The sequence below is a fragment of the Ammospiza nelsoni genome, chromosome 30, assembly GCF_027579445.1.
Source record: "Ammospiza nelsoni isolate bAmmNel1 chromosome 30, bAmmNel1.pri, whole genome shotgun sequence".
Classification (NCBI taxonomy): domain Eukaryota; kingdom Metazoa; phylum Chordata; class Aves; order Passeriformes; family Passerellidae; genus Ammospiza; species Ammospiza nelsoni.
Window position 1 is genome coordinate 3,681,557 of NC_080662.1, and position 14,150 is coordinate 3,695,706.

A 14,150-nucleotide genomic window follows, 5' to 3' on the forward strand; every position below is an offset into this window, starting at 1 on the left:
TTGATTTTATTGCTTGCTCACCACTGCTCTGGGTTCACACACAGGAAATGAAGCCAGTTCATGGCCATAAAGAAATGTCTCAGAAGTACCAGATTACACTAAAGATTGGATTCAAATAGACATTTCATACATTTCTTGTCACTAAAATTCTTTATTAGAATTAGATGAGTCTGCTAATTACAGGAAATACTCTTATAGCAACCTTAAAATAGATATGGCAGATTCACTACTCAATAGTTTTCCAAAATTCCCAATTACTTCCACGTGCAGCCCCTCCCCAGTCTGGCAGCTGACTCTGAATTCCATCTCCAGTTAAAAGTGCACAATAAACCCCCCATTTTTGGGCAATCAGCCCCAGAACACCTGCATTGCTCCCTGCTCACTGCAATAATTCATGAATTAGGGCTTCTTTGCATTAGGAAAGCAGCCCAATAAAGTATGAAAAATATATAATTCATAAATAATATATATAATATAAATTAATATAAACCATATATAAATAATATAGAAAAGAAAAAATAAAATAAAATTAATGTACATATAACATATGTAAAATATATGTTATATGTACATTATAAATGTAATATAACATGTAACATAATATAAAATATTATGTTATATAAATATAAATAAAATATAACATAAAATATAAAAATATAACATAATACAAAATAAAATAAAAATATAAAATATAACATAATATAAAAATATGTAACATATAAATAATATGTTATTTATTATATAATATATATGATCTTATATATATAATATCTCTATATAATATTATATATATAGTATCTATACAATATCTATAATATATATAATAAGATATATAATATATAATAATATTATAGATACTATTATAATATATATAATATAGAAAATAAAAATAATGTAAAAAATAAAATAAAATTAATGAACATATATAATATAAAAATATAGCATAACATAAAATATGTAACATATAAATAATTCATGCTCACTACAATAATTCATGAATTAGGGCTTCTTTGCATTAGGAAAGCAGCCCAATAAAGTATGAAAAATATATAACTCATAAATAATATAAATTAATATAAACCATATATAAATAATATATAAAAGAAAAAATAAAATAAAATTAATGTACATATACAATGTATAAAATATAACATAATATAAAAAATATGTAACATATAAATATGTTATTTATTATATAATATATATGATCTTATATATATCTCTATATAATATTATATATATAGTATCTATATAATATCTATAATATATACAATATATAATATATATAATATATAATATATAATATATAATATATAATATATAATATATATAATAATATTATAGATACTATTATAATATATATAATAATATCATAATATTATATATTATATATAAATCATATATAAATAATATAGAAAATAAAAATAATGTAAAAATAAAATAAATGAACATATATAATATAAAAATATAGCATAATTTAAAATATGTAACATATAAATAATACATTATTTATTATATAATATATATTATATATATTATATCTATATATAATGTTATATATAGTATCTATATAATATCTATAATATATAATAATATATATTATATATAATATATAATAATATATATAATATATAATATATATAATATATAATAATATTCTGTTTACTATTATTACATATATATATAATATTATTATATTATATTTACTGCAAACAATATAGAAATATAATATATAATATAATAACATATAATATACATAATATATAACATAAAATATATAATATATAAATAATATAAAAATATATAATACATAGATAATAGATATTATATCAAATGATGTCAAGATATATAGCATATAGATAATATATAAAATATAATAAAATATATGATATATACAACATGAAATAATATTTTAAATAGAATATAGAAAGAATATGTAACATAAAATAATAAATGTAATATAAAATGTAAAATAAAATTACATAAAATATAAAATATGAAATAATATAGAAATATATAATATATTAATAATATATGTAGTATTGAAGATATAAAGTAAAACTCACAGTTTCTCCAGCAGGACCTTGTACTGCTCGTCCCCTCGGCCCCCCTCCACCTCCTGGTCCAGCCTGGTGATCAGCTCGTTCTCAAACTGCAAGCACAGAACCCCCAGTGAGCGGAGCAGCTCTGAGGAGCCCCTGGGGGCTCTGAGCCTCCCCCAGGCAGGGCCAGGTTGCTGCCAGGGCTGAGGCAGAATAAAGGGATAAAAACCCCCAATGCCAGGACTGGAGAAGGAAATCAAGCGCCCCCTGTGTGACCCCACACAGCCACACTCCGGTGCAATGGAACACTGCTGACCCTGATCTCTGACTGCCCTCCGCTCGCTGCACTCGCTCACTGCCAGAGTCCCTCGTGGGGGATTTCTGCTCTTCTTGTAAAGGTGAATAAACAGCTAAAATTACATTTCAGACCCTCTGAGGGTCTCCAAACTCTTCCCAGTTTAGAGGTGAGCATTGACAGCTCTGCAAATGCAGGGAAGGGTGAAAAAAGGGGAATTCAGGGATCATCAAAGTCATGGGAAGGCTCAGGCAGGACAGAACTGGGAAGTCCTGAACCCTACAAACCACAGGGACTTCCCAATTCTGGGTGGGGATTTTTTGTTTTGTTCAAGTATTCTATTTTTCTTTTGCTCTAGGGACAATGCAGAACAGTTGTAGTGAAGATACCAGTATTGTGTGTACACTGCAAATACACGTATTATAGTGTATTTATATATATAATTTTATATACATTTTATAGTCATATATAATGAATGTACAATTACATTGTGTATAATACAGTATATATACTATATGTATATATTGTGTCTTTTTACATAGTGTATATATATTTCATATTATATTCATTATTATATATATTTAATTACTATATATTATATAATTATTATATATTTTATATATTATAGTATATATATTTTATAGTAATATTATATATTACTATATATATTATATAATTATTTCATTATTATATAATGAAAATAGAATTACATTTTGCATAATATTGCATATATAATCTTATATATAAAAAACGGTGTCTTTTATATGCTCCATATATTTCATATTATATTCATTATGTATATATTTCATTAGTACATATATATTATATAATTATTTCATTATTATATAATGAATATGCAATTACATTGTGCATAATACTGAACATATATTATATATTGAAATAATGTCTATTTACATATTGTATATATTTATTTCATATTCTATTCATTATTATATATTATTATATAATTATATTTCATTATTATAAATGAATACACAATTACATTATGCATAATACTGAATATATATTATATTTTAAAATACTGTGTTTTTTTACATATTATATGTTTTTCATATTATGTTCATTATTATATAAATATTTCATTATTATATATTATTATATAATTTTATTTCATTATTATTTAATGAATATACAATTACAATGTGCATAATACTGTATATATATTATATATTAGAATATAATGTATATAAAATTATGGTTTTTTACATATTGTATATATATTTCATATTCTATTCAATATTATATATGTTTAATTACTATATATGTTATATAATTATTTCATTATTATATAATGAATATGCAATTACATTGTGCATAATACTGAATATATATTATATATGAAAATAATATCTTTTTACATATTGTATATATATTTCATATTATGTTCATTATTATATAAATATTTCATTATTACATATTATTATACAATTATTTCATCATTAGATAATGAATATACAATTACATTATGCATAATACTGAATATATTATATATGAAAATATAATATATATAATTGTGGTTTTTTTACATATTGTATATATATTTCATATTATATTCATTATTATATAAATATTTCATTATTATATATTATTATACAATTATTTCATCATTAGATAATGAATATACAATTACATTATGCATAATATTGAATATACTATATATGAAAATATAATATATATAATTGTGTTTTTTTACCTATTGTATATATATTTCATATTATGTTCATTATTATATAAATATTTCATTATTATATATTATTATACAATTATTTCATCATTAGATAACGAATATACAATTACATTATGCATAATACTGAATATACTATATATGAAAATATAATATATATAATTGTGGTTTTTTACATATTGTATATACATTTCATATTATACTCATATAAATATTTCATTATTATACATTATTATATAATTATTTCATCATTATATAATGAATAGACTATTACATTATTCATAATACTGAATATATTATATATGAAAATTTAATAATATATAATTGTGGTTTTTTACATATTGCATATATATATTTCATATTATATTCATTATTATATATATTTCATTATTACATATTATTATATAATTATATTTCATCATTATATAATGAATATACAATTACATTATGCATAATACTGAATACATAATATTATATATTAAAATATTGTGTCTTTTTACATATTGTGTATATATTTCATATTATATTCATTATATATTTCATTACTATATATGTTATGATATTATATTTCATCATATATATTATATTATATTATATTATATTATATTATATTATATTATATTATATTATATTATATTATATTATATTATATTATATTATATTATATTATATTATATTATATTATATTATATTATATTATACTATAGTATAGTATAGTATATAATATATATATAATATAATACATAATATAATATATATAATATATATAATATATTATATATATAATATATTATATATAATATATAATATACATCATATATAATAATAATATATATAATTTATATTATATTATATTATATTATATTATATTATATTATATTATATTATATTACATTTAATATCTCTATGTACTGTATTATAATATATATGGGTTATATATGGCATCCCTTACCATGTGGAAGTTCCCATTCCCACTGAAGTTGAACTCACACTGCATCATGTCAAAAAAAATGGGAATTGTTGCTTTCCTCAGCTCAGGCTCTGGGACCAGGGTCACCTCCAGGATTGGCCCCACCATTGCTGGGATGAATTTGATTTTGTGGGGACCTGCACGAAATTCAGAGTCAAATACATCCAGTGGCAGGATTTGCATTTCCCAGTGTTTAAGCACATTATTCACACAACAACCACTCTGCTCAGAATGTGGATTTTATTTAAGAATTACCAGGTTACAGCTCCAAAATTCAGGAATAGCCTAAGGAAATAATTGAGCTGAATTGTAAATCACAAAAAAAGGCTCTCTGAAAAATCCCACTCATCCTTTACATGGCAGAACATCCTTTGGAGGGAATCTAAGAAATTATCTCAGCAGATGATGTGAGGAAAAAAACAGCTTTTCCAAGTTATTCACAGAAAAAAGAGATTTTTGTGTGCTGAAACAGCTGAACTGTAAGTGCATTTCCCCACATGAAACACATGCAGCTTTTATAAGGAAATAAAGGATTTGAAAGGCAGCTTGAGAGTTGGAGCAAAGGTAATTCTTTAGCTGGAACTCACCCAGGTTATACCACATATCCCTGATCTTGAAGCCAATTTCTTTCCTCATGTCCCCATACCTAGAGAAAGCATTGAAAGAAGAGATGAGAGAGGCCCAAGCACTGCAATGATCCTGGGAATGCTGCTGGAGAAGTGAATGGCAAAGCCACAAATGGCCACAGCTCACTCTGACAGGGCACTGCAGATTGCTGAGAGCAGAATTCCTGGGAATTCAGATTTCCTGAAAGCTGCAGCCCCTCTGCTTCCTGCAATTCCACCCCACTCTGTGGAAACAAAGCTTTTTTCCTAAAGCTTTAACCTCTGACATCAAGGTAATGCAAAATGATTTCATTGTCAGGCTTCTTCAAGCCACTCCTGCAGAAAAAAGGGGAATTCTGCAATTCCACCCCACTCTGGTTGGGTTTGGGTGTTTTTTCCTGCAATTCCACCCCGCTCTGGTTGGGTTTGGGTGTTTTTTACTAAAGCTTTAACCTCTGACATCGAGGCAATGCAAAATGATTTCATTGTCAGGCTTCTTCAAGCTACTCCTGCAGAAAAAAGGGGAATTCTGCAATTCCACCCCACTCTGGTTGGGTTTGGGTGTTTTTTCCTAAAGCTTTAACCTCTGACATCAAGGTAATGCAAAATGATTTCATTGTCAGGCTTCTTCAAGCCACTCCTGCAGAAAAAAGGGGAATTCTGCAATTCCACCCCACTCTGGTTGGGTTTGGGTGTTTTTTCCTGCAATTCCACCCCACTCTGGTTGGGTTTGGGTGTTTTTTCCTAAAGCTTTAACCTCTGACATCAAGGTAATGCAAAATGATTTCATTGTCAGGCTTCTTCAAGCCACTCCTGAAGAAAAAAGGGGAATTCTGCAATTCCACCCCACTCTGGTTGGGTTTGGGTGTTTTTTCTTGCAATTCCACCCCACTCTGGTTGGGTTTGGGTGTTTTTTCCTGCAATTCCACCCCACTCTGGTTGGGTTTGGGTGTTTTTTACTAAAGCTTTAACCTCTGACATCGAGGCAATGCAAAATGATTTAATTGTCAGGCTTCTTCAAGCCACTCCTGCAGAAAAAAGGGGAATTCTGCAATTCCACCCCACTCTGGTTGGGTTTGGGTGTTTTTTCCTGAAGCTTTAACCTCTGACATCGAGGCAATGCAAAATGATTTCACTATCAGGCTTCCTCAAGCCACTTCTGCAGAGAAAAGATGAAAAATCCTAACAAAAGCCTGTGTCAGGATGCTCAGAGATATCCAGGCACCCAATTCCATGGGAATGAAGAGGTAAAAGCAGCTCACTGACTAAAAACTGCTGGTTTGGGGATATGAATGGCTCTGAAATGAAGAAAAGTAAAAGGTGGGGGCCAGAAAGCTGGAGGGCTTTTAGGATTCCTCTGACCTACCTTCCACAAAGGCTGAGGAATTGCAAAAGGGAACTCTGGGAATCATGCCAACCTTTCCATTAGAGATCTTCCAGTGGAGAGACCCCTGGCAAGGTGCTGCAAAGTTCAAGATCTGCCTGACCAAACTTCAACCAGCCCTAATTTGCAGCCCTGACATCTTGTCCTGCTCACCCCTTTAGCACAGTGCCTTAATCAGCATTTCCACAGCACCTCCTCCCACCCTGGGGGTGTCTGAAGAGCCCAAACGGAGCCTCCTGAGAGCCAAAAGGGAAATGGGAACTCACTTCTTGATGATTTTGTTGCGCTTGGCCTGGGAGAAGGTCTCCAGCTGCAGGGACTCGTGAGTGAGGAAGGCAACTGCCAAGTGGAAATAGTTATTCCAGAGCTGGGGGAGAGAAAGGAGATTAAAATGGGAGGATGTCAGAACCCAGGACATTCCTCTGGCTGCACTGGATGACTCGAGACCCTGGCAGAGGGTTCAGAGACCTTGGCATGGAGTCACAAACACCTGTGCCTTTGATTTCAGCCCATGGAAACAATTACCAACTTTGTGTGAAGAGTTACAAGCCACAAGAGTTTGAGTAGAATGACAGTGAATTTGTCACAGGGTGAAAAAGTAGAATTTTGGGGTTTTTAGAATGGGGGTTCAGGAGGCAAGATGGAGGAATCTGGGTGTGTCCTCTCCCTCCCTCCTTCTCCTTTCCTTCTTCTTCTTCTTCCTTCCTTCTTCTTCTTCTTCTTCCTTCCTTCTTCTTCTTCTTCCTTCCTTCTTCTTCTTCCCCTTCTCCTTCTTGTCCTCCATCCTCTGCTGTGATGGTGACACTTCTGGATTGGTTTAGAGTAGAGACAGACTGTCTAACACAGGGGATAGGTATTGGAAGATTATTGTAAATAAAGCACAGGTAGTTCTCAGTATAAAAAGCCAACAGCACCCCAAGGGCAGGGACTGTGCCACAACCCGACCTGCTGGACAGATCTCAGCAGGTCAGAGACAGAATGGAACAGATAAGAGAAAATAAACAACCTTGAAAAGCAGAAGCGATCAATCTCGAGTTCTTTGGTCGCAGGGCTGGGAAAAAGAGACTTTCCAACACCTCAGGGTCATCTCAAGCACAGAGACCCGAGAGGAGGAAACAAAGGAAAAGCAACAACAGGCACCAAAGAGCTGCCCAGCCCCAAATGCAGAGTCCCCTCCATGAGGGAGGGAACCTCAGTGAGCCACAGCCTGCTACCAGTGGGGTTTAGCTGTTCTAGCAGGTCTGGGACCCATAAGAAAATCCAGAGAAAACAGGTCTGGGACCCATAAGAAAATCCAGAGAAAACAGGTCTGGGACCCATAAGAAAATCCAGAGAAAACAGGTCTGGGACCCATAAGAAAATCCAGAGAAAACAGGACAATCACCTGGAGCTCAAAATGAGTCTGATCCAGGAAGAAGCGGTTGAGGACGGAGGTGAATTGGTTCACTGCCCGGAGGAAAACCCTGAAGAGACAAAAACATCAAATAAGGTGATTCTGTACCCAAAATCAATGACACTGCAGCTCTGGGCTCACAGCTCCATTGTGCAAGCTCAGCAGACAGCAACAGATGCTCCCAAAAAGGCAGGAATTCCTCCAAATCAGGGACATTCAGGCAAAGTCAACCCTTGGTTCAACAGCCTCAAGCTGCACTGGGGAGGCTCAGGTTGGATATCAGGGAAATTTCCTCTCTGGAAGAGTGGTTAAGCATTGGCCAGCTCTGGGTTTAGGTTTCCCATGTGATTCCCCCAGAACTGAGACCAAAAAGCTTCTCTGGTTTAAGCTGGAAAAAAGAACCCAGGGTTTGATTTCATTCTTCTGGGCACGACAGAGATTTCCAATTCCACCAGTGGAAATGCACAGAAACTAAAAATAGCTGGAATCTGATTGAAATCAACCTGAAGTGCTGAAGAAAATCAGAAGAAAAGATATAAATATCAATAAATAAATAAAGAAAATAAATAACATAAATGAAATCAATAAATTTTAAAAAATAACAGGAAAATTGCCACATTTGAGTCACCCTCCTGTCAGGTCCAATGAGGCTCCAAAGCCAGACTTAAGCCTTAGAAATAAAAATAAATAAATAAAAATAACAAGAAATAAATAAAGAAAAGAACATAAATAAAATAAATACATTGTAAAAAATAGCAAGAAAACTGCCTTGTGTGAGTTGCCCTCCTGTCAGGTCCAGGGAGGCTCCAAAGCCAGACTTAACCCAGACTTAAGCCTGTACTTAAACCAGACTTAAGCCCAAGAAATAAAAATAACTAAATAAAAATAACAAGAAATAAATAAATGAGCATAAATAAAAATAAATAATTTTTTTTAAAAAACAAGAAAACTGCCTTGTGTGAGTCACTCTCCTGTCAGGTCCAGGGAGGCTCCAAAGCCAGACTTAACCCAGACTTAAACCTGTACTTAAACCAGACTAAAGCCTTAGAAACAAAAATAAATAAATAAAAATAACAAGAAATAAATAAAGAAAAGAACATAAATAAAATCAATAAATTTAAAAAAATAATAGGAAAACTGCCACATGTGAGTCACTCTCCTGTCAGGTCCAGGGAGGCTCCAAAGCCAGACTTAACCCAGACTTAAGCCTGTACTTAAACCAGACTAAAGCCCAAGAAATAAAAATAACTAAATAAAAATAACAAGAAATAAATAAATGAGCATAAATAAAATAATTTTTTTTTTTTTAAAAACAAGAAAATTGCCTTGTGTGAATCACCCTCCCATCAGGTCCAGGGAGGCCACAAAGCCAGACTTAACCCAGACTTAAGCCTGTACTTAAACCAGACTAAAGCCTTAGAAACAAAAATAAATAAATAAAAATAACAAGAAATAAAGAAAAGAAAAGAACATAAATAAAATCAATACATTTAAAAAAATAACAGGAAAACTGCCACATGTGAGTCACTCTCCTGTCAGGTCCAGGCAGGCTCCAAAGCCAGACTTTAACCCAGACTTCAGCCTGGACTTAAACCAGACTTGAGCTTTAAGAAATAACAATAAATAAACAAAAATAGCAATAAATAAATACATAAAAGAGCATACATGAAATAAATAATTTTTTTAAAAATAATTTTTTAATAATTTAAAAATTATTAAAATTTAAAAATTATAAAAAAGAACAAGAAAATTGCCTTGTGTGAATCACCCTCCCATGAGGTCCAGGGAGGCCCCAAAGCCAGACCTGGCCCAGACTCAAGGCTGTACCTGCTCTGCATCATGTTCATGACCATCCAGTCAGCTGCATACACGTTCTTCCCAATCAGGTCCTTGAACATGATGAATGTTTCCATCAGGAAATCCTGTGGGAGAAATAAAACCCATCAGGCTGCACGTGGTGGGGTTGTGTCCGTGGGATCACAGGGAGATGCTGCTGTGGCCTCAGGAAATGCAAATGTTTGGGACTGCACTGATTAATGCTCATGCTAATTGGCAATCAGGGCCCTGCCTAACAGGGGGCTCTCATCCTGTGGGTACGGCCCAGTAATGAAATTATTGCTGACATTTCATCCATCCAGTGGCACAAGGAGAAACAACTGCACACAATGTTGGTCTGTTTAATGAGATCTGTCTTTGCTGTTTTGCATTAAGCTGTGCTGGAGCTGTGCACAAGCTGGATTAGAGAGCAAAACCAATATTGCAGGGCCTGTTCCCAAGTCTCTGAGTGGTGACAATGCAACAGAATGGTCTAGAAAGCCTGAAATTACAATGTATTTTCACTCACTAATTAGAGTTAAACCTTTCCTGGTCCTGTTTAAGAACAGTTAAGGAGAAGCAGTGAATATAACACCAGAGATGTGATTTAGAATTATCCTACATTATTGTAGAAAAGACACTTTTTGCACAAGCACCCTCCAAACAAGACTTCAAACTTGGAATAAAACAAGGTTGAATTGCAGAATGAGAGAGAAAAAAAAAAGGAAAATGAGCAGAGATGAGCAAAAGAAGGGAGTATCAGGAATATTGATCTCCTCCTTGTGGTCTCTGCAGGTCCAAAAGCCACTCTGAGCTCTTAAATCAATTCTATTCTCTGCAGCAGCACATTAATATTCAAATGTGAGAGGGACACAAAGAAGGTCACAGGAGGAGCCATCCCCTTGAAATGATCACCAGCAAAAAATCTGTTGAGCTGAACAGTTTGGGCTGAAGAATTGGCAAGATATTGATGGAGAAATGGAGCACTTGGTGCTGCCTCAGTAAAAATCCTTTTGGCTTTATTAAATCAGAGCCTGATGACAGGGTTGGCCTTGACATGGGCACCTTGAAGTCATGAATTAACTCCTAAAAGTGCCAGACTAACAGGGAATGATGCCAAGGCAGGGCTGGAAGTACCAGCACAAACAAACCCGATAAAGAACAGGAAAAATAAAAGCAGCTATTGCAGTAAAACAAAATTTTCTGTTGGTATTAACAACTGCCACACCACTACAAAGGCAGGTTAGCTCCTGTAGATTTAAAGGTGTAGAAAAATCACATTAGAAATAATTATTTCCCATGATCATCCTGAAAATCTTCTCACTGGATGAACACTTCCAGAATTTCTGAATTTGCCTGATTTGGGCTCCCTTTCCCTTTCCTTTCCTTTCCTTTTTCCTTTCCTTTCCCCTTTCCCCTTTCCTTTCCTTTTTCCTTTCCCCTTTCCCCTTTCCCCTTTCCCCTTTCCCCTTTCCCCTTTCCCCTTTCCCCTTTCCCTTTCCTTTCCTTTCCTTTCCTTTCCTTTCCTTTCCTTTCCTTTCCTTTCCTTTCCTTTCCTTTCCTTTCCTTTCCTTTCCTTTCCTTTCCTTTCCTTTCCTTTCCTTTCCTTTCCTTTCCTTTCCTTTCCTTTCCTTTCCTTTCTCACTTGGGTAAGATAAAACCAGTCCCAAATCCACATGAAGTGGGAGTGACCTGTAGATGGCTGTGTTGCTCCACGCTGCCCCAAGAGCTGATTGTGCAAGTGATTTTCTGTGAAATTCTGTAATTCCAACTGCACAGGGAAAAAAGGGATCACCTTGGCTCCCCAAAATGAATTCCAAACCTTCTGGTGGGTTTTGGAACAGGAAGAACACAACTCCAGGCCCTTCCCCAGCTGGTGTTTCAATAAACTGTCACTTCCCAATTGCAAAATAAGGGATAAAGGGACAAAAAAGCTCCAACAGTTCTTTTGTTGTGCACCAGTCCTGCTAAATATTCTAGTTTGGGTCACTTTGGGGAGTTTGGGGGAAAATCTGCTGGTTTTAAGAAGAATAACCCCTCAGAAATGTTAATATTTTCACCTTGTTCCACACTCAAAGTTTTTGAGGATGTGAATTTTTAACATTCTGAGAACTTTCTGCATTGCTGCCACTAAAGCAAGATTGAAGCATTTAATTAAACTTCAGAGGAGGAGAAAGAATTAGATATAGAGAACAGGGGCACAAAGTGAGAGCCAGACCATGAAATGCTTTACTTTTCCATCTTCATTCCCTCTTCTGGTTCCTGACTCAAATCAAACATTTTTTACCCATGAAAGATGTTTTTCTTCAATGCCACAAACGCTGCTCTTGGGCTCTGCTGAGTCAGCAACCTCCCAGTGCCCAGCAAGGGTGACAGGAATGAATTCCCAGAAATTGTGGCACCAGGAGCCACTGCTGAGGGTTTGCTCCCCCCAAAGTGAGCAGAGAAATGACCCTGCAGAGCAGAGTGCTGCTCCTGGGTGGGCTGAGCTCATTGCCCAGCCAGGCTGACTTACAATGATGTCCTGCCTGGTTTTGAAAGTGTTGATGTAATGGCTGTAATGGAAATCATCCATCTGCCTCAGGATGGCTGTCATGCAGGCCACGAAAATACCCTGCAAAGGGAAAGCCACAAATCACTGGTTATTCTCCTGGGTTAAGCATTGTAACTTCTAAATGTGACCTATCAAATATCACTGATCAGAATCCTCCTTATCTGTGTCCTGCCATCAACCTGAGACTGCTCCTCCAAACCAGTCAAGAATTCCTAAAATTCAAGTTTGAAATCTGGGTATTGCTTTCTTTCTCCCCATGGATCACAAGAGAAACACATCCTCCCAACACAGAATTTTATTTTATATATATATTGATCCACTCCATCAGATCTTACAAGTCTTTTCCAAGCTGACTCTGATTTTCAGGTTTAGCAGGGCCAGCTGCAATTCTCATGGGTGGCACACTGAAGTGACCCCAGACTCATCAAAAATCAGGTAAATCCCCAGCTCCTGGCTTTCCCATCCTTCTGTACATGAACTCCAGGTTGAGTTAAAGCACCCCAGAGCTGCCTGCAGCCCTCAGTCAGAAATGCCCCTGAAGGGTCTCATCCCCCAGCATTTCATCCTGCTGAGCCCAGGTGACAAAATGCAGCACAGATCCTGTGTCAGGCACTGCACTGACACAAAATTCTGTGCACAGGGGCCAAAAGAAAATTAAATCACCCCCAGTGACTCAGCTTCAAGTGGAGTGGGATAACCTGAATCCCAATCCTCAGAAAAACACCAGGAGACACGGCTGGGTGGCACAGAAGCCCTGCAGGGCAGGGAGAGATGAGTTCATCAGGAATGAACCGCTGGCAAGTGAGAGCTCCCAGGGCATGAACCCACTGCAGGGAGTGCTGGGGAAGGAGGGGAGGGCTCCCAGGGAATGAACCCCTCAGTTAAAGGTGCTGGGGAATCAGGGAGGGCTCCCAGGGGATGAACCCCTCAGTTAAAGGTGCTGGGGAAGGAGGGCAGGGCTCCCAGGGCATGAACCCACTGCAGGGAGTGCTGGGGAAGGAGGGGAGGGCTCCCAGGGAATGAACTCCTCAGTTAAAAGTGCTGGGGAAGGGCTCCCAGGGGATGAACCCCTCAGTCAGGGAGTGCTGGGGAATCAGGGAGGGCTCCCAGGGAATGAACCCCTCAGTTAGAGCTGCTGGGGAAGGAGCACAGCTCCCAGATGATGGAACCCCTCAGTCAGAGCTCCTGAGGGGACAGAGAAGGTGGGGAAGGGCTCTCAGGGGGTAGAACCCCTCAGTCAGGGGCAGAGAAGGTGGGCAAGGGCTCTCAGGGGGTAGAACCCCTCAGACAAGGCAGGGAAGGTGGGAAGGGCTCTCAGGGACTGAACCCCTCAGACGAGGCAGGGAAGGTGGGAAGGGCTCTCAGGGACTGAACTCCTCAGTCAGAG

The 14,150-nt window shown here is 35.3% G+C and overlaps 1 protein-coding gene across 1 annotated transcript in view; it reads right to left on the reverse strand.

The window, feature by feature from the left end:
• Positions 1-14,150, reverse strand: part of DOCK5 (dedicator of cytokinesis 5) — a 79,379-nt gene that overhangs the window by 18,144 nt on the left and 47,085 nt on the right. Inside the window, exons 28-34 of the mRNA XM_059490684.1 lie at positions 12,725-12,823; positions 10,222-10,316; positions 8,386-8,464; positions 7,268-7,368; positions 5,600-5,658; positions 4,995-5,149; positions 2,067-2,152 (exon numbers count right to left, since the gene is read on the reverse strand). Of these exons, the coding sequence (XP_059346667.1) occupies positions 2,067-2,152; positions 4,995-5,149; positions 5,600-5,658; positions 7,268-7,368; positions 8,386-8,464; positions 10,222-10,316; positions 12,725-12,823 (674 nt within the window). The remainder of the gene's footprint in view (positions 1-2,066; positions 2,153-4,994; positions 5,150-5,599; positions 5,659-7,267; positions 7,369-8,385; positions 8,465-10,221; positions 10,317-12,724; positions 12,824-14,150) is intronic.